General features: G+C 39.3%; 2 protein-coding genes across 14 annotated transcripts in view; one reads left to right on the top strand and one right to left on the bottom strand.

Annotated features, from left to right (window-relative positions):
• metro (membrane palmitoylated protein 7-like protein metro) overlaps positions 1-27,572 on the bottom strand; it is a 39,895-nt gene extending 12,323 nt beyond the window's left edge. For 3 of the 12 annotated variants that reach the window (XR_015317387.1, XM_086975248.1, XM_086975245.1), the window contains exons 1-9: positions 27,508-27,572; positions 5,781-6,094; positions 4,947-5,209; positions 4,265-4,472; positions 3,551-3,762; positions 3,259-3,361; positions 2,676-3,026; positions 2,244-2,473; positions 1,944-2,057 (exon numbers count right to left, since the gene is read on the bottom strand). Coding sequence is in view for 11 of the 12 variants with exons in the window: in XM_086975248.1 (XP_086831374.1) it covers positions 1,944-2,057; positions 2,244-2,473; positions 2,676-3,026; positions 3,259-3,361; positions 3,551-3,762; positions 4,265-4,472; positions 4,947-5,209; positions 5,781-6,094; positions 27,508-27,557 (1,845 nt within the window). In the remaining variant the exon portion in view is untranslated. Of the gene's footprint in view, positions 1-1,943; positions 2,058-2,243; positions 2,474-2,675; positions 3,027-3,258; positions 3,362-3,550; positions 3,763-4,264; positions 4,473-4,946; positions 5,210-5,780; positions 6,095-7,311; positions 7,645-7,759; positions 8,216-8,320; positions 8,662-9,619; positions 9,773-11,103; positions 11,214-15,024; positions 16,634-16,668; positions 16,701-27,507 lie in introns of those variants that run through there. The other 9 variants (XM_086975247.1, XM_086975249.1, XM_086975246.1 and 6 more) reach the window with 9 other exon arrangements.
• Positions 16,937-25,022, top strand: RpL17 (ribosomal protein L17). 2 transcript variants are annotated; one of them, XM_022816143.2, is made up of 4 exons: positions 16,937-17,017; positions 17,347-17,396; positions 17,880-18,024; positions 22,000-25,022. In XM_022816143.2, the coding sequence occupies exons 2-4, from the start codon at positions 17,357-17,359 to the stop codon at positions 22,370-22,372; spliced, it is 558 nt and encodes a 185-aa protein (XP_022671878.1). In that variant the 5' UTR covers positions 16,937-17,017; positions 17,347-17,356; the 3' UTR covers positions 22,373-25,022. The 2 variants fall into 2 exon arrangements, with proteins under 2 accessions (XP_022671878.1, XP_022671879.1); XM_022816144.2 differs by lacking the exon at positions 16,937-17,017 and adding an exon at positions 17,019-17,132.
• Positions 27,573-27,992: the final 420 nt, after the last annotated feature.

Here is a 27,992-nt window from a genome sequence, read left to right as displayed (position 1 = left end):
ATACTGAATTCGGCACCAGTTCATGCCACTCGCAAGAAATGGCCAGGGGTATATTACTTCGATTTCAGCTGTGTGGCATGGTAGTTGTCAAAAGCCTTCGTGACTCCATCTTCGATCCTTTTAGTCTGTGTTAGGTTGAGTATAAAGTTCCTGTTGGAGCCAACAGGTGGCGTAGGATCAGCTAGTAATATCTAACTGAAGCTTTTGAGGGTGACTGTTTCGACTGTCGGGTACCTGCCCCACTGTTTTCACTGGCCTGTTGTCGTTAGAAGCGATCATTCGATACGTTAAGACCTTGAGCTCGCCTACAGTATTTTCATGCCGGAAAAGATCTTGCCGAAGCAAAAACAATAGTCTGCGAAGTCGAAGGCAAACGTTTAGTAAACGTTACCATTTCTCAGATTTGGTTCGATTGTTCCAGAACCAAGTCACACGACGAAGAAGTATACACGGTTGGAAAGTGTGCCTCTGCATACGGTAGGATGAGAAAGCTATGTTATGCTATGGGCTATTCAAATCTGAAAAAGGGCTAAAAGAGATCGTGACTTAAATAAACTAAATCGAAAAAAAAAAAAAGTTTTACACCGGCAAAGGACGACGCAAGTAATATTGCCATACAGTGCTTTGATGACCCAGCGAGCGCCAACAGATCTTCAATGGGAAATTAAGCCCGACCCGACGTATAGTTTGGACATCGCACCATTCGATTATCACTTTCTTCGGTCATTTTAATGGAGAGGCTTTTAAGGATGAAGCTTTTTTATTGCGCGGGAAATACTGGCGACTGGCAGAAAGGCGGACGAAAGACGAAGGATACTTATTTGACTGAGATGTGTTGTTTCGTTTGAAAGTTACGATAAATTAAAGTGGCTAAAAACGACCGAAAATTTCTACTCAACTTGATAACATATGTGGTAATGGAAAGGTCTAGGTTATCAGTTAACTTACTATAGTTATTCTATTTAGGTAAGAATATAGCTGGGAGTTAAATCTTATATATAATGGAATCATTTTCGTACAATCAAATAGACTGCGTTTGATTACATTCCGTTAGTTTGAAACTTTTAACTTTACGCGACTCTTTAGTTAACAAATGAAGAGAAAAGTTGAGGATAAATGACTTGGCAAATATACAGTAGATTTCATTAGAATCATGCGGCCTGTGAGACCGACTTTTGTGAAGTGGCTGATGGTTGCTTTTGACAGTATGCCCCCATGATAACGTAATGGCTAACCCATTTGCCTGCTAAAATTGAAAACCTATGTGATCTACATTTGAAGTCGGGCACATTCGTTTCGTACTGGTAGGGGCCAAGCGTCTAAAGTAATGCCTACCGATTTAAGTACGTTACGTAAGGTACTAGAAACAACGTTTTGATTGTTTTCTATAGTACAGTATGCAGCATAAAACGCCACTGTGCGGAATAAATCATTAGTGGTGGACAGATCTTTCCCTTTCATGTTAAGGGCTTTCAATAGGTCAAGGTCGTTTACAGCTTATATAAAAAAAAGTTGTAAACGACCTTGACCTTCCTCCGAGTTGTTCAAGGAATAATAATGCATAAACCCGCCTAAAATCGACACATGCACATAAACAAAAAATGGCATAATCAAATATAATGCTAGATGTAGCTAAACGCTAGCCCGAATTTAATACTCCAAAATATATGTTCGTACGTTTAGTGCCACCACCCCTTGCGGTATTGGATCATTCGGTCGATTGTGATATCAAGTCTTGTTTCTCCAGACACAATATTCTAGTATTTAGATAGACAATGTGTGGGTGTTATGAGTAAATTTTCCTGTGTATACTCTGGCCCTCTTCCAGATGAGTCTGCATATGAGCTTAAACGAAAAGCTGTTGTCACGAAAATTATGAATGCCCATTGGCTTGCTATACTTTTCTAGCACGATGCGTTGCGCGTACTATAGACGGTACTTACTGTAAAACCGCGATTTCTGTCCGGATCGAAAGGTGACCGGGCGTGTGTTCTTAATCGAGTTTCCTTAAGGATTTCAAACGGAGGCGGTTTGATGAAGACGATATGCGGCTTCAGCTACGTGCAGCCATATAATAGTCAAAAAACGCAAAGAGTTACGGAAAATGATAATCTTCTAATGCTTTAGCCCATAGTTTTGAAATAATAGAAGCTAAGACAATATGACTCCACTTTACTAGGGTAACGAACATTAAGCTAGTGCTTTGATTTTATACGATTGTTGCAGGAGCTCTTCTGACGCACCTCTGACGATCGAAGTAGTTTGAGCGCATGTAGATGAGGTGTAAGCACAGCTGTGTATCCAGTAGCCATGAGGGCACGAAGCGAATCCAGTGAGGTACCGTAAAGGTTGCCTGCAAATTCGCCGTGTTCCATAAAACGGCCTTTTCGTATCTCCCACTCCATCCGCTGACGGCTAATGAAGTGATAATCTCGCCCATTTACCTCATAAATGCGTTGCGGCCGAGATGTGTCTGGCAAACGATGAAAGCGTAGAACGGCAGAATAACACCCACCCACGGGCATTTTAAATGACAAATAACGAAACTAGTTACAAATACGGCTGTTTTAAAGTATTTCAGCATAGAACGTAAACTCGTTTTTCTGAAACTATTTATCATTATTAGAGATTAAGTTATTAATATACTAATAACGTCTATCATTCAGTTAACTTACGAGGCACAGTAGTTCTGAACAAGTTCGGATTAGTTGCTATCAACCTTCGTTTTAGCTCATTTCGACCAACTCCAGGTGGTCCGATGAGTACAACCGGCCTCATAAAGTTGATCTGCGAGGACATTAACAAGGAAACTTCCTCGTAGGTGGAAATATGCTCGTGGTCGAAACTATCGCTGTCCTCAAGTCTGTACATAGTCTTTTTCACTTTACGAATTTTTCGAGCTCCGAGTATCGGTGACTTTATTGCTCGTCGGCGTTTTAACGTAGTGAGCTCACGCTGTGCCGCAAATCGTCTCTCTTGAAGTAACGGCGTAGGAATCAGACCGACGCGCACCGTCTCTTCATCTCCTATTTAGGTAGAAAAAGAGGCCAGAATTAAAGCAGATCAAATTCGAGAACGAGCGCCCATCGTGTCCATGAGCCCGTTACGCATTAGCATTAAATAACATATATAACATTACGCACCATATGGGATTTTGATAAAAAGGCCCATTAGGCTGTTCATATGTTTCTGTTCTTATATGGCAAATGAGTATTAATCACAGATATCGAAATTCGGGTTATTGGATTAGCGCCATACCAATTCTGGCTTGCCACCAGTACATGTCATCCTGGGCGATCACATGAAGTATGTCTCCTTTTCGAAATGCAAGGCCGGCATCAGGACATTCGTTACGTGGATCCTAAAACAACCATGTTGATAAAAGAAATATGAGGCTTTTCATGTACGAAAAACTTTCATTTATCATTTATGATACGCATCACAAAAAAAATGTAATTCAAACCCTACTTCTTTGGGCCGTCTTTTAATCAACAACTTCATCCTACAAAATGACTGGAGTTGAGATGTATGTTGCGACATTTTGACTTACTCGAAAGGGATCGTAATCGAATAGAGCACGAAGGTGAAACGGATTGACGTGCGTTGCCCGAAGTGGCGGTGGTCCACCAGCAGGAAGTAACTTAACAATACAGTTGGGTGAATTTCGGACAAGTTCGAAGACCTCGTCGACCTGGGCAGCGGTACGGCCCTCTACATCAATTCCATTTATCTCGATTATTTCGTCATCTGGCTGGATCAAACCTGTGAAAAATGAAAGGTGGAGAAAATGAAACAGCAATAAAGTATTCGTTTTACTACACAATGTACATGTGTGCTTTTTAAGTGAGCTAAGTAAATGTACTGAGTCCCAACGACAGGGGACCTTAAACAATAAAAAAGGTCTTCGAGCACAATATTAGAGTAATTTTTTATTTCATCAGGACATAATGAGTAAGGCTAACTGTATAATCGATTGTTTTACCACTCCTCCAATAGCGAAAACATTTATCGAAGGTCTCATATTGTAAATAAACCTATATCTTGCCCGAACGAAACGCAAAACACATTGTCGTCATATCTTGCTCTGTATATTACGAAAAATAAAGCCATTCAATGAGTATTAGATCAATAACTAGACGCAGATAATGCGTAAGGCCATTTATTTATCTATGCTGATTCCCTATCATGTTTAATTCTCAGCGCTTCTTTTAGCGCATTGCATCGAGCATTCTTTGAGGTATGGATAGTTTTTCTTCCTCCTTACCGCTTCGGTCGGCCGCGCCGCCGTGTAAAACTCGATGAACTTTAACGGCCCCGTTGAGTGGGTCAAACTTCACTGTAATTCCGAGTGGCTCCGCTCCTTTTACAAGCTGGACCACTTTCACGACCTCTTCATCAAAATCGATTGACGGAGACGGCAGGGGAGGCTCGTAGTCCCGACGAGCAATAGAATCGTGCGCTTCTAATAGTGCCTGCAGCAAATCATGCCACAATGTTATTATTCACCGTCCGCCTTATAATTTACCATTTGAATTTTAAGGCAAACTTCCGCACAAAGAATATCGAAGTTTCAAATAATGATTCGATCGCGTATGAGTCACACCCATCCAATTTTCACACATGACCCTCAAATGTTTTTATTCCGCTCACTGAATTAATGAAAACGTCCTTCTTGGGACAATCGCATCCAGTACATGTTAGCTTATTGACCCCTAACATGTATTGAAATTCCCTTGCGGTATATTGTTTTAAATTGAAAACGATGATTTTTATGACGAAATGGTTAGCACGTAGTCGGTCCGCGATTCGAGATCCCATGAGAACATTCTTCTGCCCACGAGTATAGTTTGTTGATGAATAAATAGGTTAAATTAATTTTCATTGAACGATATAATTTCGTTATGTGACTCAACGTATGGTGCTAACACTTTTTGTTGATATCTAACCTTAACATGTGGCTTGTTGAGAATGGCGAACAGTTGAGCAGCGTCGTCATCATGGTAAGCCTGGTAGGCCCCGATGAAGTCTTTTACTTCTTCAGCTTTTTTAACGGCGTGTTTCGACCGTGGTTCCCGTTCTTCAGGTTCAAGCTTTGAAAATCGCTTCTGAATTGAGAATAGCGCATTCAGCTTTGGATCCAGTAGAATAGCTTCATCTTCCGGCGGAGTCGAAATATTGGCAACCTGACGTAGAAGCTTACACTCTTCTTCTAAAATGAATTTTTCGTCAATGAAACAATATAAGATTTGAAAAGAAACTACCTTACCTCAATTCATTCCATAAATCCGGAGCGATAAAAACACCTGGTCACTTCTCTAGAGCTCTACTATCTGAATGAATGTAAACACAGCCTGATTTACGAAATTCTATAAACAAACCATTTTCATCTGATAAATATATAATATAAATAGTGTTACTTTGTAGACGGTCTCAAATAAAATATCGATCTCATTGTTAAAAGGACTAAATTGATATGTAAGAAAATCTAAACCCATGATTGACTTAATTTAGCCAGATACTATAGAGAGCTATAGCTTCAGTCATCTTCTTATGCGATCTAATCGTACGCACACGATTCGACGCTATGAAAAAAAACTAATACCTTATCAATGAACAGCTCGAATATTCCGTAAAACTATATTTATCAGAAAATTCTCTATACTTTATAATGTGGCAACGTACAGCGAAATACCCCCTAAAAATTGTGGAAAATTTGTCAAAGATCATGCGCACAAAATTGGAGATGGCTTTCGTGGCTATAAACGACATTGGTCACTAACCGAGGCTAAGGATCACTTTCCAAGTTTTATCTGGGATGTTTTCGCTAAGGTGTCCTTCACCCCTGTTCGCATCTTCCCCGTTGTGGTCCTCCTCTCCATTCGTCTTCTTCTGACGGTACCGATCTATGAAATGTTCAATAGCCATCGTTGCACCTGCCGCCCTTTTTCCAGCGCGGCCCTCTGTCGATTTCTCACGATTTTTCTTGTCACCGCCTGGGGAGGTCGGCGTGCCAACCACTTGCCCCCTATTTTGTCCGTTCTCGACGCCGTCCCAGTCCGCTTCATGCCACCCTCCTCGAGGAAGAAGGGGAGATCTGAAATTGGTATTATCCGTAAGACCCGTAAAGCCTGCTTCTTGACATGCATTACATAGTAAAGGCGGAGTTAACGTTAAACATAGATGGATTTTAAAATAATAGTCAGTTGAGCTAGCAGTCATTTGCGAATCGTTTACACGTAATGATGACTTTTTGGTAGGAATTAGCAAGTATCATACGGACAATATAACAAAAGAAATATTCTTCAAGCAGTGCATTTTGCTTAGATAAGTATGGTATCTCGTACGATGAGATGTCTGATTCGAGCTTCATCGAATCATTAATTTGTTTGTAGGCTTTATTTGAGTGAAAACCAAATAAAGCCTACAAGTGAATAGTATGTTTTTGCTGGATGAACGCTCGGAGGTATGAACACAAATGCCACTACCAGAAGTGAAGTTCTTACGCGTATATTAACAAAGCTTCTTCATTACATGTCAAACCAGGATCCTCAAATGAACGGTCTTTAGCTTTGCATCCGAGCCTCCGTGATAATATGAATTGAACAAAGGTCACTTGCCGTAGTGTTCAGTAATTGCACGGCAAAGGACAGTGAGAAGAACTCCAAACAAGGGGAGACTTTATAAAATATTAGTAAAGATTAACATCTGGTTTACGAAACAGGAATTTTTTCCCGAGCGGGTATCTATATACCTAAAATAATACATATTTCAATCGTCATATTTCGTACTTGCTTTTAACTTACATAACGATCGGCAAGTCTACATAATACGGAACTTACCTTTTGCCATTTCTGAATTTTTTTTAGGGAATATAATAATCTCCTCCAATAAAAAGGATTGTACTGTAATCAAAGGTATTATTTCTTCTTACTTAGCAGGCTTGTAGATGGACAACGCTGAGCAGAAATTTCGACCAAACAAAAGCATTTATTTGTAGAAAAAACAAAACGTTTATTCGCCGTCATTCTTAAACTTTTCTTCGGAAGAATATCGATTAACACATAAATCAGTCGTCAGCCATATGTACACTGGGCAGAGTGGTAAGTGGCAATATGAGCTTTTTAAACTGTGTGAGAATCTATCTATGCGTTAATTAAAGAAAACTGTATCTTATCAGTAAATACCAACGGCTCCAGTGCAACATAAATTAAAGCCGAGTGTAAAATAAGCGAAATAACGAAAGGTATTGAATTCTAGATATAGATGCACATTTCGTTTAATAAATCTGATAAATAAATGTTTCTGGCTTACCTATGAAAACAATAAGCAGATTTGCAAAAACAGCAATATTCCATAAACATTTGCTTCGACATTTTAGCATAAGATGGCTAGGAAAACTACTTTTTTTGCTCTTAAAGCCTACGAGTAAGCAGGCACACATTACGGAGCTACTTAGTTCGGGTGATAAACATTGAACATGCACCACACAAATAATTATATCCTCCTGCTAAGCAATCCTGTCGATTAGCTCACGTCACAGCTTTGCAGCCCAAATCAGACACAGGCAGATCTTTCAGCACATTTGTTTAGCACACCCCGATTGCCATAACCCTTTATCGCTTTGGCCACACAAGCATTCTCTTTAAGTAAATTTACTTGCTACTAAAGTTTGAATCATGTTCCCTTTGTAGGCCCTGGATAAGTGAATGAAAGAGGTACGCCGATATCTAATGCAATGGTCCTATCGGGTGTCGCTTGCCTGCTTTTCTAATCTCTGCTAGAAATATCCATCCGACTCGTCGTTCAGCCTTCGCCCCCCTTAGGCGGTTGTATGTATGTATGTATGTATTATTAACGAATGCGCGGTGTTCATTGCACTGCTGCTGCCATTGCAGCCGGTACCTAGCACTAAAACAGCACTCTCATCGATGCTGCTGCTGCTGCTGCTGTTGCTGCACCACAGGCAAAACCCAGCAGCTGGCTTCGTTCGTCAGTTAGTGCCACCACTACCACGAAGCTCTCTCTCTATTCCGATTTCCGCTATTGGGACTAACAACCCATATTACCACGGCTACTACCGCCGCAGTCACCGTAACAAACGCAGCAAAGGAAACAGACTACGGACGATATGAATAACCCTCACACTAACAACATCTCGCTTGTCTCGTGCGCTTCCCTCTGAACACTACTATGTTATTACATATGGCACATATGAGTGCAAAGTCGCACGAGTCGCAAAAGTCTAATAGGGTAACCGGTTCCTACAACAGTCAGTATTAATTGTACGACACTAGTATCGTCGATGCTTAACAAGACTCACGAATTAATGAAGAACTGAACACAACGGAACTCAAGTACGTGTGGTTATGGTACAAATAAACATCATTAGGCTCAATATAACCTGACTGCCTGGATAGACAGATATATATATACAGACTGCAATAAGGGTTAATAAAATAGTTTTTATCTTTTTCTCTATTCTTGTGCTGTACTCAAGTGGGAATTAGCTCGGCTGAGTCATTGTTACCAACTCTGCTGTGATGGCCGTTAATTGGTACAGTCGTCTGCGACAAACAAAGCCGCGTTAGATCACTAAGACTACGAAACTTGTCGTCCAGTGACAACTCAAAGGAAAAAAAGTTTTTACAAAAAAAACAATAAAAACTGGAGGAGACATGAAGAATATGAAGCTTTGTTGTCTGATTCACTCAGGAAATTAGGTCTCGACAAGACAGCAGTCCTGATCTTATCTTCAAGCCCTCTGCTTTTTCTACACCCCTGAAAAATGTTAATTAATCATTCGTTTTTATCTGGCTGAAGGAATTGAATCTACCGTTAAAAGTAAAGTTTCGCGTAGAGACAAATATTAGGCAAGTAAAAACTATTTTCGAGTTCTTTAGTGAAAGGGCCATACACTATAAGCGTGTACTTCCCAGAACTCTCTCACACTTCTGGCAGCGAGTGTGTCTTTGAGATTTGAAGATCTACAGAAATGAGCAGCGGGGATACCTTTTCTGTATAGTATTTATATCTAATTTCCTATAGAGTTTGTTGCCTATCACAGTTGATTATACAGCCTAACCAGAGTCCCATAAAATTTATCGAATAGGTGAACCAATGCATTTATTTACCATGAAAAGGTTATTTATTAAATAATAGTGGCTTTTTCATGTTCTATTCTACTCAAGTTACATTGAACCATCGTACTGTGATTTCCTGTTGTCGTACTGATTCGAGCGTTAGATTGTCGATGCAACCAGGCGTCAAAACAGCGTAACGGAGAGAAAGTCTACAATTGTTATGAGACTCTGTCGTTACTCTAATTAATGACACACAAATTTCTTCTATAGTTGACCCCCAGATACCGCATTGTTTTACTACTATATGGACTGGTTATGGGATTACCTGTCTTATGTAGCTCTTATAGGCAATCAACAGATCGTTCCAAAAAAAAAAAGTAGCTTTCGGAACTCTGTTTCTTGATAACTGGTCAGGAGCTGATGCTTTGCTGCCCACGACTGGCCAAAGAACTAGCTCTTGTTTTGATGAGTAATCTGTACAAATTATGATACCGCATACTCTACATATTCTGTTTACCTAACATACATATTCTGATTACCTGAGTGTACGTTTTGTTCCACTTGAAATCTTAAAAATGCATTTCAAAAATTGCGTCGCAATGTACTAGCTAGTATCTAGAACATGGTATTATTCGCAGAGGTCCACTATACTAGTAAACTGCTTCTAACCTGGCACAGGTTTATGCGTGAAGCTGTCAATAACAATAGCCTCAGTTGCTGGCCACACGTGGAACCGCATTGAAAATTGGCTTCTATCACTGTTTACATAAATCGCCTGCTCACGCATCCTGAACTCTATACGGAAGCGAAAGCACCACGCAAGATACATTGCGAAGCCAACAATGTCCTATTGTGTCAGAGATAATGTCTCAAACAGAGCATACGATCAGTCGAGGTTCCTTGTTGTACGCGGCAAAGCGTCGTACGTCGAATAATCATTTGGAAGTAGATACTAAAGCGCAAGTGAGCGGAAATAATAGAAATGGAGCAAGACTAATCAATGGGAAATAGTTTCATGGATCTGAATAACCCTGGAAACATGTAACGTGAATAGAAACCAGTCAATACTGAACATTACAGAGCAGTGACATTCTATTTTCGATCCTTTCATTCCCGTGTGAACATGAGCGATGCGATGTCATTTTATCCTCTCCTTATTTTCCCGATACAGATTTTTTTTTTTTACCGAAATCGATACGCAATGCTCAGTATTCGGTGGTTCGCACTGCGTTTCCGGACATCGGTAACATCTCCACAAACAGAATCTCTGATAAAATTGGCTGAATCCTTCGATAACACAACAGGTTAATTCGTTTAACAGGTAAAATACGTTTCGCGCTAAACTCAAAAGCTAAAACAACAAATCCTACTAGTCCACAAAGGCTTATGTCGAAGGCTCTCCTTAGCGAGCAAAGGTCAATGTATCATCGCTTTGCCAGAGCATAACAACAGAGAATGATCAGAAAAGTCAATCCATTGCCTAAATATAATGCTTTATTTTTTACATTTGTTAATGTTTTATCATCTATTACTATATATTTATATTTAATATTTATAGAAAACTTTATTAAAGTGATTACAATTCAGATCGTTTTTGAAGACGAAAAGAAGCAAAACGAACATACGGCCGCAGCCGAATTGAAAGGAGACGAGAACCTGTTTTATGGATTATTAAATGGAGTATAATCCACCACAATTATTGAAATTTAGCCTATAACGCACACTGAGTTGCACACTCTAGCGTACTAAACTTTCTTGAGATATATTAGCTTTTGTTGCTACTATCCTTTTAACAATCCCACCTAAATACATACTGTGTGAATTTGCCGGTCCCAATAATCATTTCCCGAATGCTGCGTCCGATATCTTTTCTAATTATGACAGAAACGTTTACGCAGTGACGCCTGCGTGACCTACATTTCGATGTGGAGGCGATGTTGGCTAGTAAAACATCAAATATTAGTACACAAATTCGCGCCCTAATTTAATTTAAAGAATAAAATTATTTGCCATAACCACTCACCATCAATTCTATGCCAGTTCCGAGTGTCGAACCATGCTCGATCAGCTGTTTCGACCGAGTTGCAGTCCTATCCTTAAGTTACGCCTAAACACCACTTAGGCAAATGTCCACTGGTACAATGGAATCCAGTATGGGATAAGTACTATTACGAAATTTATTTATGAGGGTTAAAGAAGAGACACTCGTCTCTCTGATTAACTAACATCGATTTCACGTCGCTTGTTTAGTTGCAATAGGGAGCATACAGGATTGTTATGAGACAGACCACTTGTGCAATGGTGTTTGGTAAAGGCATCAACTAGCTTGTGTAATGGGAAGGAGCTGTGCGTGGAGCGAAAGGCCCAGTGTTATAAAACTGCTGAGTGCCCTCACCCAACAATAGGACAACTGGAGAGCTGATACTTGATGATATCACCCTTTATGAGGTATCGGTCTCAACTAAGCTCATGAGCATTTGGTTGATTTCAACTGGGCTGATTTTTATGACTTTACTTATTCAAGTTTTCTATATCATTACAATATGAGTAGGACATATTTTACATAGCTAATGTTTATTGCCTGCCTATTGAAAACAAAAGGAAAATTAGGCAATTTGTGTTTAATGATTGCTTTTAAGGAAAAAAAAAAACGTTCCAATGCCCATGAGATAATTTCGAGCAATTTTTAGATACTTGGCTGAATGAGTCCGAAGCATATTTAAGTTTGCATATCCTAATTCGACAAGCACGTTACACGACGAAGATATACCTGAGCGGGATGGGGCGTCAAACATGCCGATAGCCAATTAAGTTCAATACAAATGGATATATAAGCACATAGTTAATATAAACTATGTGCTCGATTTGGCGCGGTAGCTTCCGCGGCTAAAACGCTGGTCAAGAGAGCCAACGAACGTCCACTGACTTACTATTATATAGCACTTATACAAAGCCAAGAAAAAGATCCAATGATACAGTAATTGAGATTTGTTATAGTGCTTTTTTAATAGCTTTTACGGTAGAGGAGCGAAAGTGAAATCCAACATAATTTTTAGAGGAGGAGAGTCGGCCTACATTTTATCGATGTAGATTCTATTTTTTTCGTGCATTGCTCGGTCTAGCCCTGAGAACACTGGTGAGACGTTTCAGTGTTTAGACGGATTGCTCTACTTTAATATTATTGAATTATTCAAAACGGTCAAATATGCTGGCAATTTAGTTTATCCTAAAACTGTCAATAGAGTTATATAGAACTACTTCTGACAACGATTCCATGTAGAGCCCGCTCTACGTGCGTCGGTGCTATCTAACTGCTCCCTAAGCCTGCGCTGTTCGAAGACGTCCCTTTACTACTTCACTATAATAACATACGGTAAAACTTCGGCATTCTGTGCCAACATGACACAACATCAGGTACTTAAGTACTCGCCGTATTTTAATTAAGCCTTCCTGAAGCAACGACAGACTACTATGGGCGCACATCTCACTAATAGATTGTTCAGAAAATAAAAAAACAATTTTTTAAAAATGAAGGGTGGCTACGGTTAACGCTGAACCCAATCTTGTGTGCTATTTTTATTCTTGGACGTAAATATGCTTCTAGATGATGACAAGATTCGCCAAGCGCCTTCACTTTTACTTCCTAATAAAGCTGAATATGAGATACTTAAAGCGACAGAATCAGCTCGAGTGACCCTGACGGATAGCGGACTTGAATATTAAATAGTCTTCAATAAACATACTGGGCGCCAAACCTAAAATTAAACGAAAGCGAAAAATTTACAACGTCGTTACAAACGAATCTGGTGAACTTGGAAACCGAATAACTGATGAAATAACTGGGTTAGAATGATGATTTTTCAAGATGTGTCGCAAATACTTTTCTTTATTTTTTGCACACCTGTCAGAGCAGTTTGGCAACTTCTGTACCTATTATTCGCGTTCCCATATATAATTTCTTTATCAGTGGCTTCTTAAAGTAGATCGATAGTGAGACAGGCTTGGTACCAGTTGCCTTGCTTGGACATGAAAAGCCCATAATCATACGAATTCAAATCGAGCGAAAAAGAAGCGGGTTGAAACCAAGGTTGGATATTTCTTTACTCAACCCAGAAAGAAACTGAGGTATGGTGACATAGTCTGGCGTGGTGACAAATTAACTGTGCCAAGAGTGCACATAGTATTTCAAGGAACTTGAGATAGCGGGCTGCATCCATCGTTTCATTTTTAGCGTGTATCGTATAGTAGCAGGTGCCTCTTATGCCCGCTGCAAGTATTGCCATCATCTTACGACCAAACCTAGCTGACATCATTACTCGACTTTTCTTCAGAGTGACACAATTTCCTGGTCTGTTTCTATTAGCCACATTTTGCTTGTTAGTGGCGCGTAGTTCAAAAGTTATTCAGTCTTAAAACCCGCCGGATTCGTTTATAGCAGCCTCTCTATATGGTTTATTGTTATTTAATAAGCCATAGATTATTTCCAAGATATATAGTGCCTTAAAAATGTATATACTGTTTAACGAATTATTGCTTTAGGATTATTCGTTTTGTTCATGATGTATTTAATTGGAAATAATAAGCGTATCAACAATTAACTTTAAGCAAAGGAAATTTATTTTAACATGCTATTGTTGTTGCTTATTGACATTGTCGATAAGGGTTGAAATTAAATAAATAAGAGATAAGTTTGAAATGAACAAAACTGCTTAGGATGTTCACAAGCAACATAAAAAAACCAAGAACATGAACGAAATTTTCGCTAGAAAAGCTATTTTTGCTAGAGAGTTATAGGAAATATTCCAAAAATCTATAAAAGAGATCAGAAGCTTACAAAAGTGTTTATCGTATTTTAAGATATTGTAAATGGACGTTATTTTGCCGCACATTCGAAAAGGTTTTGGTAAAGGGCGCAAATTAATTTCCAATAGGAAAGAGCTCTTGCTCACCATTATCTTTGATAAATTTCCGCAACATTTACTTCTCCATGAAACAAAAACCTAATAACTCAGCGTTGGTTTCCTTCTGAATTTTTTCTCCATGAGTAAACTTTACCGGTTTTTACTTATATGAGTATTTTCTAGCCAAATTTCCTAGTGTAAAAGTTGATCAATCTAAAAGTCAACGTTGGTAACAGCCTCATATTGAGGAAAAATAACAATAGTTGAGTTGCAAGAGTGGCGAACTAGATTATATTACATTGCCTCAATACGAAGTAATAAACGTGCTCTCTAGTAATAAGTGTTTTTGCCTTTTCTTGTGAATATTGCTGGGAAAAATGGCCTCCTCACAATTTCCCCTGTAGAAGTTTGTAAAGTCTTTTTCATGTATATAATGTAATATATATGATTTAGTTAATAGGCTCAGAATGCAGTTCAAAAAGCGCTGCTAACACTATGATTCAAGATATTTTTTCAATATTAGATGTACTATATTAGCTAACATACAACAGCAAACAACTTTAACATCAATTACTGCATACGATACTAAATAAATATTAGTAATTGTGAATAGAATATTTTGTGTGAGTTTCAATGTAACGGATAAAGGATGGCGGAAAATTCTGAATGTAACAATGTTGAAAGCTAGGAAAATTTACTATGTAGTTGCGGCGTTGCGTTGCTTGAGCTAACGATTTCCAATAGTCATTTCTAAAAGGAAATTTACATAAAAGATTAACGAAGCGACTCAGAGAAGTGGTTTGCTCCATCTGAGTACATTGATTTGTGCGTCAGGCCACAAGCTTGGAGTGCATATAAATGCGAAGCGGTAAGAATGCCATGCTGATTGAGGAGACGCGATTCGTAAACGGAGTGATATATCACAGATGTATAAAATATTACTTAGTTAGCTGATATTAATTGAAGTTCAAGTACGAAGAGAGACTTACAGCGGACGTTACGTTCTAGCTAAACGGAAAAAGGTTGAAACCCATGAAACCTACCTCGGCATCACTTTGCGTCTTGTAGGTCCATGAGTCGCGTGACGCGTACTTTCGTATGTATTTTTCCGTGCAGCATACCATGAGAATAAATGGCAGGATGTCGTTCAATTAAAGAAATTAACACTAACATTTTAGGACAACTAGAATTATTTGTTGTTACTACCTGATTTAGGTAAAAAGAAACTCTCATTATACGCAGTGTAATAGGGTAGTTTGATAAGTGAGATGAATGCCATAAAGATAGATCATTGAGTCTGACCCTGACGACTTCGTCCAGTCTAAAACTAATATTTTATTTAAAAATGTTCTAATTACTAGAAAAAAAAAGTATGGATCAAAAAGTCAGGTGTACACAATATCTGCCACAGCATTGCTCAGCTATAGCAATTGATGGGATTCGCGAACAAGAGCAAGAAAAACTAATTGGTGACTTTATCGTTACACACGTTCAACAAATGGCCAGATTTAACTAGAATTTTCGTGTATAACTACGCACTAATCACTGATAAAATATATAACAATAAAGTTACACAGCGTAACTTCGCCTTAGAAAGTTTAGGAGTTTTAACGAAGCCTTTTCAGATCGATTTCACAAACACCATAGTGTGAGTGCACTTCATCTTTTCTACATACTATTCCTTAATTAGAAAAATAATCTGAGCACTCATCAAAGAATAGCATAGCTCCTTTTAGGACGCATCGTATGTTAACTCGTGATTTGAAAGGTTGTTGGCCTATTTTTTTGTGTGGAACGTTAAAATAAATAAAAAAAAACCATAAATTATTGATTCGAAGAATACAGGAGCCACAACCTAGAAGTCGATCTTATAACCTTTTCCTTGGGACAATGTTTCGACCAGTTTAATACGGTGCACGATCATTGGCAAAGGTAATGTTTTGAGCTTAATTTTTAGGCTAACCATTTCGACTTTATATTCTCAAAAAATATCACTTTCGCCTAGGTTGGACTCATCGCATGGTTACTACTCGTAACTTCAGAACGAGGATCATTATGCCGATTCAATACCGATATGACAACATCATCCTAAATCCTATTTACGGTTCCCCTTAATCTTTTAAATCATTAGTAAATCAATCCGGCTTACGATCGGTTAAGGAATCTTGTCCGTTAAACAACAAGAAAGGTATCATTGCAATTATGAAAATAAGGTAGTATTTTATTTAGTTTATAATGTTTTCTTATGACGGTGCAGTGATAATTTTCTTGCTTCCTACATTTAGAAAACGTTTTCCTTTACCGACCGCCGGTCCTCTGGAGTGCCTCATAACTTCCGACTCGGGAATTTTTTCGCACTCCGCTACAACATAGGCTGAAAATTGCACACGCTTGGGCTCGTAGCTAAGCAAAAAAGAGCTTGTAAATGTATATATGTAATGATAGCTTCTAAAATAGGCAGGGTAATCCAGATTCGAAACTACAGGAGGAAGGAGAAAGGGTAGATGCACGTTGTTTTGTGCTGGGAGCAAGGGATCAGGAGCAGTGTCTAACGGCACTACCGAATGTAAAAATGCAAGGCATTCAATGGGTCAAAACACCTATCCATACTAAGCATGTCCTGTTGCACGAAACGGAGAACTGATATTCAAAATTATGAGGCACAAAGCTCTGCTAGATCTCAATACCTTTTCTATTCGATGAAGGCGCTTGAAATTTTAATGTTTTTGTTTTTCTAAGCAAATACATTCATTCAGTCGTTGAAATGAGCCGCCATTGAACAAAATATTTATATCTTTCTTTTTATATTATTCTTATTATAGACTTCTTTTTATATTATTGTAGACTGGCATAAAGAATTGAAGGTAACTATTAATGGTGTAAACGTATTTGTATGAATCAAATACACGCTCCGTTTGTCTCTAGGAGCATCCATATTTGAATTTCGCGGTTGTCTCATCGTCTAAATCGTTCGGCACGGAAGCCACGCGCTGGCTTGCATCCGGTTTCGATTTCTTTTTTTTCGTGGACTGCTAGGTGTGTGGTTCGACTTCTTATAAAATTTCAACTATTTTAGCGTATATATTCGAAAATCATCAAGGGTTAATGTGTCTAACACGATAGGAACGAGTGTTCTCAACTAGTTGGCAGTGCGAGTATTATTTCTTAACTAAAGCGAATCAAGTGTATAAGTGTGTGCACGTTGCCAAGCCGGCCATAGTCAATCTATTGCCCTACCGTGACAACGTGTTTGATATTGTGGAACGTTGATTTGTGCGGTTCATGAATTCGATCGTATTCTAATTTCACCGGAATCACCGTTCGAGCTGAGAATTTCTAACATTGTTGTGTTTCTTATGTTACAGTTGTTGCCAAATGGGCCGCTATCAGACCGAACCGGAGAACACGACTAAGTGTAAGTAATCAATGCAGCTGCCTTTCCCTGTGTAGTTGTCGGCCTCATTTTAGTTGAACTTGACATTACTGCATTAATCTAGCACTTCCGAAACTGAATTTCGTGTGTGGAAGCAAAATAAAATAGTCACTAAGTTAACAGTTTCGCCGACCTAACTAAAATCAGTGTATCATATGGACGTAAATATTTATATAGCTGGCATAGGTAGTTTCTACGGGAGTAGTGACTTAATAGACTAAATCGAAAGATATCGATGCATTGGCTCTTTTCATAGGCTATGCACTCCCTAAACGGTTTACGTGTTTTGGTTTTGGGAATGCTACTGAATGGCTGATGTTACTGCTGATGTTTGGGCGCTAATCGGCGAACACAGATCTTATTTGAATTATACTCTAATTTGTACTAACCCTTATGAAGATCGTTTTTGGTAAAGAAACTGGCAGTAACTCTGTATTGCCACCTTTTTGTGCTTTCACCTCGCAGCGGCGAAGAGTCGCGGACTGAATCTTCGCGTGCACTTTAAAACCACGCGAGAGACAGCTCGCGCCATCAAGGGTATGGCGCTTCGCCGAGCCAAAAAGTATCTTGAGAATGTCATCGAGAAGAAGGAAATTGTCCCTTTTGTCAGGTAAGGTTTTAGTGCCTTTGACATATTTTTGACTGGAATAGCCCTTATTGACATGAGTAGAACCACTAATTCCAACGTAATTTAAGATCTAGTTCTATTCTACAAATTTAAAGAAATCTGAAGAACACTGAAAGGGTTTCGGAAACATAGTAAAACTATGCTTTGACAGGTTTAGAAGTTAAACATTAACCTGTGTTATATTGATGCTGAAAAGTATGCAGATCCAGATAGCACCTAAGTTGCTACGTAAGTCAATTCCTCAGCCTATCCTCCACACTCGGAGATCTTCGTGATTGATCAAAAACCCGATCAATCAGCTTCCCTTGGCCACTCCCCCGCGTCTTACCATCGTCCACTTTTACCGTCAAATATTGATGGCGACCTTTCTAGCCATAGTCGGCTTCAAGTTGTCGTCTAGGAATGTTTTTGGGAAATTCATTTCTCCAGCCAAAAAATCCCATAGTAGCATCTGTGCTAAGACGAGAAGCGCTTCATTCGAGACCGACCAATACGCCCAGCTTATGTTGTCCAGCAGCGTCCTTTGGGCCAACGATGATGGACCCCTATTTTTTTACTGGTTGAAGCGCCATGTCTTCCCAAAAAGGGACCGCCTTACAGATGGCCAAAGCGTCCGGCAAAATAGGACACAAGTTAAGCTCAGGGCGGTTCGCTGTTTACTGTTGCGTATTTAACACATGCAGTTCTTCTTAGCTAGATGTCAGGCATGGCCCCAAAGTATTTCCCATCTTCTATGATTTCTATCGGGTGTCTTGTGTCTATAAGGCCAAATATTGTTGTCCTTTTCCGGCTTGTTAAGTACACGACTTCTATCTGTTCAGACAGAACGAAAATTTAAGGCTATACGAACAATAGTCACTAAGTACTCGATAGTTTGACGTGGTTAAATTTTGTATGTGTAACTAAAGTGAGTCGAGCTATTGAAACAAAATACTTAGGATCGGTAAACCACTGGCTACAAAAAAACTCGGGCGTGTCGTTCGTTAATGGCGCTAATAATTTGATTGAAGGCAATTATCACTGAACTGTTGTCTTGTTGTGCAACATTAAACTCCCAGGTTGCGAAAAAAAATGAGTCTTCCCAGTTTACTATTAGTAATCGGGACAGAATAGGCCTATGATAAATTAACGGATCATTGTACGAGCATGCAGTTGAGGTAGAATTTGCAGAAGGTTCGCATTGTTTAGTGATAAGGCAAAGCGTTGCAGATGATCCTATTATTATTCCATTCTAACAGAAACAGTGACTGTCTAGATTATGTGCATACCTTGAAATTTCTTATTCAGATATTGTAGTGGCTATCTTAGGCCATCCAGCCAATGATGATTGTTGGCGGATGAACGCTATTGTTTACAAATAGCATAGCCATTTAGTTTACAACACACAACTGCTTTTCTTCTTATAAATTTCTTCTTGATTATAAAGCAAAGTTTGCACATAATTTCATTTGTATAATAGATACCGAATGCAACGTCTGATATGGAGTCTAAAGGTGATTAAGTAAAAAGTGTCATTTGTAGAAACGTACGCTAGACAACTCAGTGCAAAATCGCTGAAAATATGTCAGCCTGACTTAGTGTTGGATGTCACTGGCTGAAGCAGTGCATCAGTATTAAGCTACTTTTCGTCAACCAGCCGCAAAAAAACCTGGCAAATTCACTGAATCGTACAGAGTACGTCGCTACCGGTAGTTGACTTAGCTTTATTAGAGTAAGACTAATGACACGGCCGAAGGGATTGGCCTGGTCAACGGGTAAAGGGAAGACCAGGGGGCTAATTTCTATGAAGAAGGCATGTGTCCATTTGGAAAGGGTGTAGGAACATGAGTCCGCTGGAGCTGGTCCCCGAGGCTGCTAGTTTTTTTTTGCGGGTTTCATTGCCTCTGGCCGCTACTCCTGCTGCAACTAGGGAAGTTGCAATAATTTTCCACAGCACCTGATCGACGGCGGATAGGACTGGACTGAGTCGGGATTAAACGACTGGTTGACAGACAAAGGCGCCTCTAGGAAAATGAGTAAGGGCCTGTAAAGGAGACGGAAAGACTGGATTGGAGAAGTGTAGTGAGCATTAATTGGAAGTACAGCTTGCTTTGTCAATGGTGCCAAGATCTGAACGGAAGTCTGCGGTGACCAGAAGGTAGTAACGAACTTTGTAGTCCGACCAGAAAAAAGGACGCGTCTGTTGTGTTGAGTTTCTTCCGACTTCATGAATCCGAATGAGGACCATGGATTTTACATGCCCCATAGACAGACGCGTACTTAAGACCACAAAGGACACGTCAGGTTACAACCACAACTTTCATTGCAGACGGTAGAGAGATCATGCGAGAGTAGTTCTGGATAATGGAAATCGGTACTACTTCACGTAGAACAGGTTGTCGTACACGGTGCTTAGAAAGGAAAACTAACAATTATGTGCAGTTGTCAATAAATCATGGGGAACGTTTTAGTCTTAAAAAATAAGTTTTAGAGAAATATGTCCGGAAATTTTTCTGACAGGCATAGACTCTTCTGACAGGTGTGGTAATTTGTCGATTGATAAATTACGTTACAAAATGTTGTTCCCAATGGTGTTTGATGTCCGAAATTGAGCAAACGACAATATAAGGTGCGAGCAACAATGTAGCTATACTGACAACTATTGCTATAAAAGCAAAGAGTTCTTGGGAGCTATGGCGAAAGTTGCTTCAAATATTGGCTTAGCTGTGCGACTGAAATAAGCAACAAGTTCCTCATATTTCACCAGTGTAAAATAGTCGTATGTGCTTATGGAAAACTGTTAGGTAGGAGGGATGATAAATAACCAAATGTTGTTCATCACGAGGATGTGGTCTCATGGTTACCGATAGCGGAACGTGGTAACGGCATGTACACCAACGATTCGAGCTGATGCTGCTCGTAAATGGAATTGGTTTCCTGACCGGTGATGAAACGGCATAACAGCAACGTATTCAGTATGCCCCTGGCCATTTGGCTAGGTCGTGCAACAAACGAGACATCGATTGTTGGTCCGAATATAGCCTATAGTTGCCATTGATTGACGAATGACTTTTTTTCTAGTACTGTGGGTACCAGTGGTAAGCGGTGTTATAGATGCAGATTTTTCTTGCGTTCTTTTGCTGTTTAGTAGCGTTGATGCTAGCTTTGTTGTTACCGCGTCTGTTTTGTTTGCTTTCATTTAAGGTGTAACGAATATGAAATGAAAAATGGAGGTTTTCGGCATCACGAGTCAAAGATAAAAGCAGTAGTAATAACACAGAAAGCAGATAGGCAGCTATAGATGGTTCGGTGAATCATGCAGCAGCTGTGTTGCAATTGCAAAATTCTAAGAAAAAGGAAAAGCTGAGTGGTTCTGGCCTGGCGTTGCGGAAGAGTACCAGTGATATGGGCAGGAATGAAAGGCAGGCGAGAGACTTTGGCTGTTTCTCAGCTGACTATTCGGCGAAAGGGGTTCTTTTAATGGGTCTTTCCACACCCCAATAAGAAGCGGCTGCGTAGCAAGCAACAAAACTCCACTCTCCGACCTCAGTCGTAGCCGTGCTTCTATTTCGATGCTGCTGCTAAAAATGTTGTTGATGCTAATAATGGTGCTAATGATCGATACTTCATTGCGGAGATTCAAGTTGATTCAGGTCAAAGATTCAGTTGGCGTTGGCTTTGCCTTTGTTTGGGATGAAGTTACATCTCGTGTCACGGCACCTCATTTATTTGTCACAACATTATTCCGCATTAAGCTAATTTACGTTCTGCTTCCGTGTCATGTTTTTCGTTTTTGCTAGTTATTTTGGAATATTTTATGGCCTTAAACAGCTGTTGGTGAAAATACGTGGTTGCTAGGTGCTAGATGGTGTCTAACGGCTCATTGTCAACTCTTACTTTATGTTGAGTAATTGTAATGTTACTTGTGATTTAATTTGTGGTTTTGTTTCTAATGGTTGCTTTTTGAACATGAAATAGGTTTAATGGCGGCGTAGGTCGTCACGCCCAGTGTAAAGCCTGGAAGACTGCGCAGGGTCGCTGGCCAAAGAAGAGCGCCAAGCACCTTCTGCAATTGCTCCACAACGCCAAAGCTACTGCTCGTACGAAGCAGCTCGACGTCGACCGTTTAATCGTTGATCACATCCACGTAAATCGAGCTCCTAAGATGCGTAGGAGGACATACCGTGCCCACGGTAGGATCAATCCTTACATGACTTCGCCTTGCCATATCGAGCTTTTTTTAAGCGAAGTTGAAAACATCGTCAGCAAACCTTCTGTACCCGCCGAGGTCGAGAAGAAGAAAGTCTCAAAAAAGAAGCTAGCCCGCGCGAAGGCCATGAGCCGCGAGTAACCACAGTTGCTGCGTATAACCTCATCCAACTGTGACCTGCAGGGCGAGATCAATAAAATACCGAGCAGCGTCGTCGCTCTCTGGCAGAAAAAAAATCTCTTTTTATTGGTGCTAGGTAGTTTGTATATTATTACAAAAATCGTTTGTGAATTAGGGGTCGTTCCCCAAAATATGACAGATGTGTTGCGGTCAACTTTTTGTTAGCCTGATGGGTTTGAATTTCAACGCATCGTATCATTCAAGATAAACACAACGACTACAAACAAAGATCACATTATTTTGTAACCCAGAAGAGAGCAATAAGAAACTATTTCTTTCTGACTACGTGATTTGACAGCTGATTTAGGTGACTATGTAGTTCGATAGCTGTCCGTGGGTTCCGTAAGCTGCGCCTTCAGCAAAGCAGAGCTTACAGCAGTGGCAATATTGAGCTTAACAATACATTACAAAGCAATTTTCATGAATGGTTAGAACATACAAAAGGGATTCTTCAGATACTAACAGCACCTAAATTGTTATATCATCGACGTTATGGGAGTAATGTAGAACTAGCGAAAACGACAGTTCAGATGTTAGACATATGATATCCAATATATAATATTAAATATATGAATATATTTATATATAAATATCTAAAAAAAAGTTCTTCGCGCCTCGGGAAGGGGAAGGTAGAAAGAGAACGAAAGCGTAGCTTTAATTCTGTTGTACGAAATCACTGCTTTCTGTTTTTTTGCTTCTCGGGCAAGGATGTGTCAGTACATAGTCCTTGCATTTGGCGGTTACCTTGTGCTTTGGTAAGATTACCATTTGAAGAGTAGCGAAGTGTTGAAATTTTATCGTATAGAGTATAGAAGTATAAAAAAGTTACATTGCAGGGCAATTTTAGCACTACAACGAATTAGCGTAATTTCATATTAATACCTGTATTAGTAGAAGCAGGCTAAACTAAAGTTGAACTGTATCTCCTAATTCAAACAGCAAAGATTTTCGAATCAGATTCAGCACAAATAAACTGCACAGTTGTTATATTTTTTACACATCTACACAAATGAGAGAACAAGCTCATTGCAAGATTGCATTCATATGCTTTTTTGTCCCTATCTCTTTTTCGGCTCATGTAAATTTACCCTTTTTACATCAGTAATGTAAGATTGGCTCATGTTCTGGTTCTAGGACATAAAAAAGATTTTCCTACGATGAGGTTTAGGCCCACCTCTGCTCAAATCGAGACGATGGACGCCTTTTTTACATAAACGATACATAATAAGGGTAATTTTTTAGAACTCCAAGTTTTAAACACTATCTAAGCAAAACCAAACATTTCAATGAAATAGTACGCATATGTTAGAAGTTTTGTTTGCAACCGTTATGATTTTTCAAGATAACCATCATCGCCACTGAAGCTTCTATTCAGTACTTAAACCATTCACTAACCAGTTTAAAAATAGCCCTTCTTTAATTTGCCAATCATGTTTAAATACTAACTGTATAACGAACAATATGGGTAGGTGTAAACTAGTAAAAGTGTCGCCCCAATACACGGTATATAAAAATTCCAACGGTATCAATTTTCGGGGCTGTAATAGGCCAAGGGCCCCAAAAATACAAGGGCCTAAAAAGGACAATAAATAAAAGCGGCGCGAAAGTCGCGAAACGACTAACTGTTAGAACACATCGCGACAATCAAATTGGCAATTGATAATCTCCTCCTTAAGCGCCCGCTAACTCCTGTATTAAAAAATGAGGTATATCAAGAATAGCTTTTAAACAATTTTTAGCTTGTTTAATCCAAACCATATTGCAGACCTTCCGGTTTGGCCCATGGAGATCTTCTTCGAATTTTTTTAGAAGCCGTACAGAAACGGGCAACAAAGCAAACCATTAATCTCAAGCAAAAGAAAGCCTTCGGTTTTGTTGGATATTTGCCCAGTGAGAAAAGATAGAATACTAATAATTTACGCTTTTTGTATGGCAAGTTTTCTTGCCTCTGTGAGCGATCCTTTTAGCCGGCTCTTCTAGTATTAATACTGCGAATGTTTGGAAACATGTCGTCAGAGAGCATCAAGAAGATTTAGAAAATAATATTTCAAATCAAAAATGCCTTTAGATTCCAACTGCGGAATTTATAGAACACTATGACGGGAGCCATGAACCGCTGGCTCCTCTTTTAGTCACGCAGCCTCCGTATATCTTTCCGGCATCATTGGCATATAGCAGCATTTTTTCTTCCTAGCAGACGTTTTTCCAATTAAAGGTCGGTTCAAGTCATGGCCGTCATCATCCTTGTGTATTCATATAGCTACTTATAAAAAAAGACCTCTCAAAAAATTCTTAGCTCTGATATCCAGATCCGAGCACATGTTTTAATTCTAACTGGCTCGTAATACTAGCCTTGCTGTTGCTTCAGCCATTACCGGGACACGCATACTGACTCACACTAGGCACATGCATGCTGCATTATCAAGCATTGTTACTGATCTTAAAGAAGTAGATATCGTTGTCATTTACTACCTCCGAAATTTCGCTACGTACGGCATATTGTCATGTTGTTGTTACATCGCAATCCTTTAGCTGGTACATGACTAGAAAATATGTGTGAAATACAATATTTGAATTAGCTAATAAAATCCACTGTGCTGATAAAACAATATTCTTAGTTCGCTCAGTTCGTCTGTAGATATTGTCATTACGAACTTCACATTTAAAAGGCACTTCCGTAAATACGTCTGGATCTTTAGTTTGGGTGGTCGACTATTGACTGAATGGAGTGTAACAGGAGCTTAGCCTAATACACAAAAATTTTATTTAGCTTATGCTTAAGCAACAGGTAAGTAAAGTGCATCAGGACAACATAATCTTCTTCACGGATAGGCGGTCCCTTTTCGAACGGGTCGCATACATCGCCCATGTCGGACCGATGATAGCGAAAGAGGCTAGCGTTAAAAATTTACGCTACGCTTAAAAGGGCGATTTAGAAGCACATTTTGTTGGCAAAAAGGGGTTAGATTAGCGCTTTGTATCAACCGCTGATTCTCGGAAACAAGACCATATATGACGTCCTAGCATTTTCACTTTTAACACAACATAATGTACACACAAATCATCTGAATAAGCTCAAAGTGTATATTTTGACTCTATCTATATGACAAGTCGGAAAACTATACAACCAAGTGACGACCACTTAATGAGCATTCATTCCCTCCAACACGAAAAAAACTGCGTCTACGCTCAATTGGTGTGCAAACCAATTGCAAGTTAACGCAGGTTTTCTAACGTTAAACAATTTCAAACTGACCCTACAAGCAACGAGTGTTCTAGCACCACGACTCGTGCCACAATGCAGCACTACGACATTCAACACGAGTTCACAAGCAGTCAGAGCGATTGCAAATAAAATAAAGAAGAACACACACGTTACTGACCATATGCTAAACATCTTCGAAAGGAAACTTTAGGAATACATATTATACCTGCAAACAGCCGTAGTATGACTAGCTATTACCTTAGTAGACATTAAAAGCAACGAGTGGTGGTATCATACGCGAAAATTCAGGACTCCAGAAATCGAATTGGGGCTCTCTGCAAACGACAAGATCCTACTGTACCAACAATGCCCAGATAGTCGATTAAGACAACGAATTAAGAAGGCTGATTTTCTTTTTGATGTACTGACTGCATCCTGCGGCCTTCATTAGATATCCTTTTTTGTAATAATCTACAGGATATACTCATTAAAGCAAACGTTTGTGAAGATATTTTTCCTAACGAATAAGAAAGGAATCGAATAGTAATTCATAAATTCGGCATGTGCTCTCCTCAAATTCTACTTCAGAGCTGACATTACATCTTAAAGTAACATTTTTGAAGCTTTTATTAGCTGTTAAGTCAGTTCAACCTTATACAATACACACCTCTGCTTTATTATTAGGAGGAAAGGATACAGTAACTGGAATGGCCATACGGCGGTTATAACAAGCCGTGCTTACTTTATTTTATCACACATAAATTGCAACATAGCTCCTGTGCATTTTATGGAACATTTAGGACCCCTCTGGCTGAAATTTTTATGCTTTCGCTTTGTTAAGTATACTGCTTGTCTATGTGGATTTTGAAAACCGGGCCATCGGATTTAATCAAAATTAGTTAAATTGCAACTATATATTTGCAAAAAATAATGAACAATGTGATATTTAAAGGACTGAGGTCAATTTCACTGAGAAGATTGTTCAACTCTAAATATTATACGTCGGGAATTTGGGTGTAGAGTTAAAAATAAAAAAAAGATAGCCATACTTCGAAGCTGCTAGAAACTGCATTGAAACGCTAAACAATTAACAACGTAACGTGCTGGAAGACCAACATGCTTTGCAACTTGTGAACACGTCACGAACTGTACAACTTCCAGCGATCAATATATGCCGTAGGATCAACTTTTCATCATAAAAGTGCTGTTCGCTTAGGCCGAAAAGAGGAAAATCTAGTTGGAAAGAGCAAAAGTCATAGAGCGAAAACGAAGAGTGGAAAGTTCGGCGTAAGGAGCGATGGCAAGACTATCGATAATTTTTGGTGAGCATAAGCGCAGTGCGCCCAGTGAGGAACGTATATGAACGACGCTTGCTGAAAAACGAAAGAGAAATCAGATAAAAGAAACAAAATGGTGCACGCTTCTTTATGACTGTACCTGTCTGGCCTGCCGCCTATCTACACAAGAGATGAAGGTACAAGATAGGCAAACGGTTTTCTCATGGCGACCAGCACGCAGCAAGAAAACCCATCAAGATTATCCAACCACTAACCAACTATGGTTGCTACCATCACCACGATTGATGTTAGTGTTAGTTTAAATGGCTTAAACAGCCCTGGCCTATGTATATCCTTTGCGTTATACCTCACACTCCGCTGGTCGGTTTTTGCAGTTGTATTATAACGATTGCAGCTCATTTTCCACAACAGATATTCAATATATATGGTATATAATGCTCACGAACGTTCAATCGAAGCACGCTACATGCATTTCGTATTACAAGCACTCTTTATAGCAAAAAGAAACTGTAGGACCTGTATAAATATAGATATATAAAAATGTACGTAAACTTGTTGGTCACTCAAACAAATCCGTCACAATGCTGACTAACCGTTCGTTGTTCCAACAATGCCTTTGAAAAGGGAGGCCTTCCAAAGCCATGTGTCTGTCCACCAACTCGAGCCTTTGATGTAGCTTATCTGAAAGGCGAATAGGCCAAACTTTTCTAGTACGAAGGCACCAAAAACAGTTCATCAAGGATGGATTGTAGAGGACGTCGAAGAAAAGAACGTACAATGGCAGCTCAAACTGTTTAACTCCGCGCTTGTTATTCTTTATTATTATTACTCGACTAATCCACTATTTATCTTACATAAACTTTAGGATCATAGCACACAAACACAGTGTCCGAAATGGGCGGTTCATCTGAACAAAGAATAACGTAAATGGTGCAGAGAGGTGAACAATAAGGTGAATGGTGTAGCTTATGTATGTGCTATGTTTTATTCTTAATCAGCGTAGATAAGCTCATTTGTCAGCAAAGCATTAAGTCTGCTTTGCTTACCTTGCTTCAGCTCTCTAATCTAAGTATCAAAA

The sequence above is a fragment of the Varroa destructor genome, unplaced genomic scaffold, assembly GCF_002443255.2.
Source record: "Varroa destructor unplaced genomic scaffold, Vdes_3.0 BEIS01000007.1, whole genome shotgun sequence".
Classification (NCBI taxonomy): domain Eukaryota; kingdom Metazoa; phylum Arthropoda; class Arachnida; order Mesostigmata; family Varroidae; genus Varroa; species Varroa destructor.
The sequence above is the reverse complement of the archived record's forward strand: the minus strand, read 5'-3'. Positions and strand labels throughout refer to the sequence as shown.

Excerpts from the sequence above, each read along its gene's own strand:
- RpL17 (XM_022816143.2), top strand. The coding sequence starts at position 17,357 with ATGGGCCGCTATCAGACCGAACCGGAGAACACGACTAAGT. Across the intron at positions 17,397-17,879 it reads ACCGGAGAACACGACTAAGT|CGGCGAAGAGTCGCGGACTG; the intron begins GTAAGTAATCAA and ends TTCACCTCGCAG. Across the intron at positions 18,025-21,999 it reads GAAATTGTCCCTTTTGTCAG|GTTTAATGGCGGCGTAGGTC; the intron begins GTAAGGTTTTAG and ends AACATGAAATAG.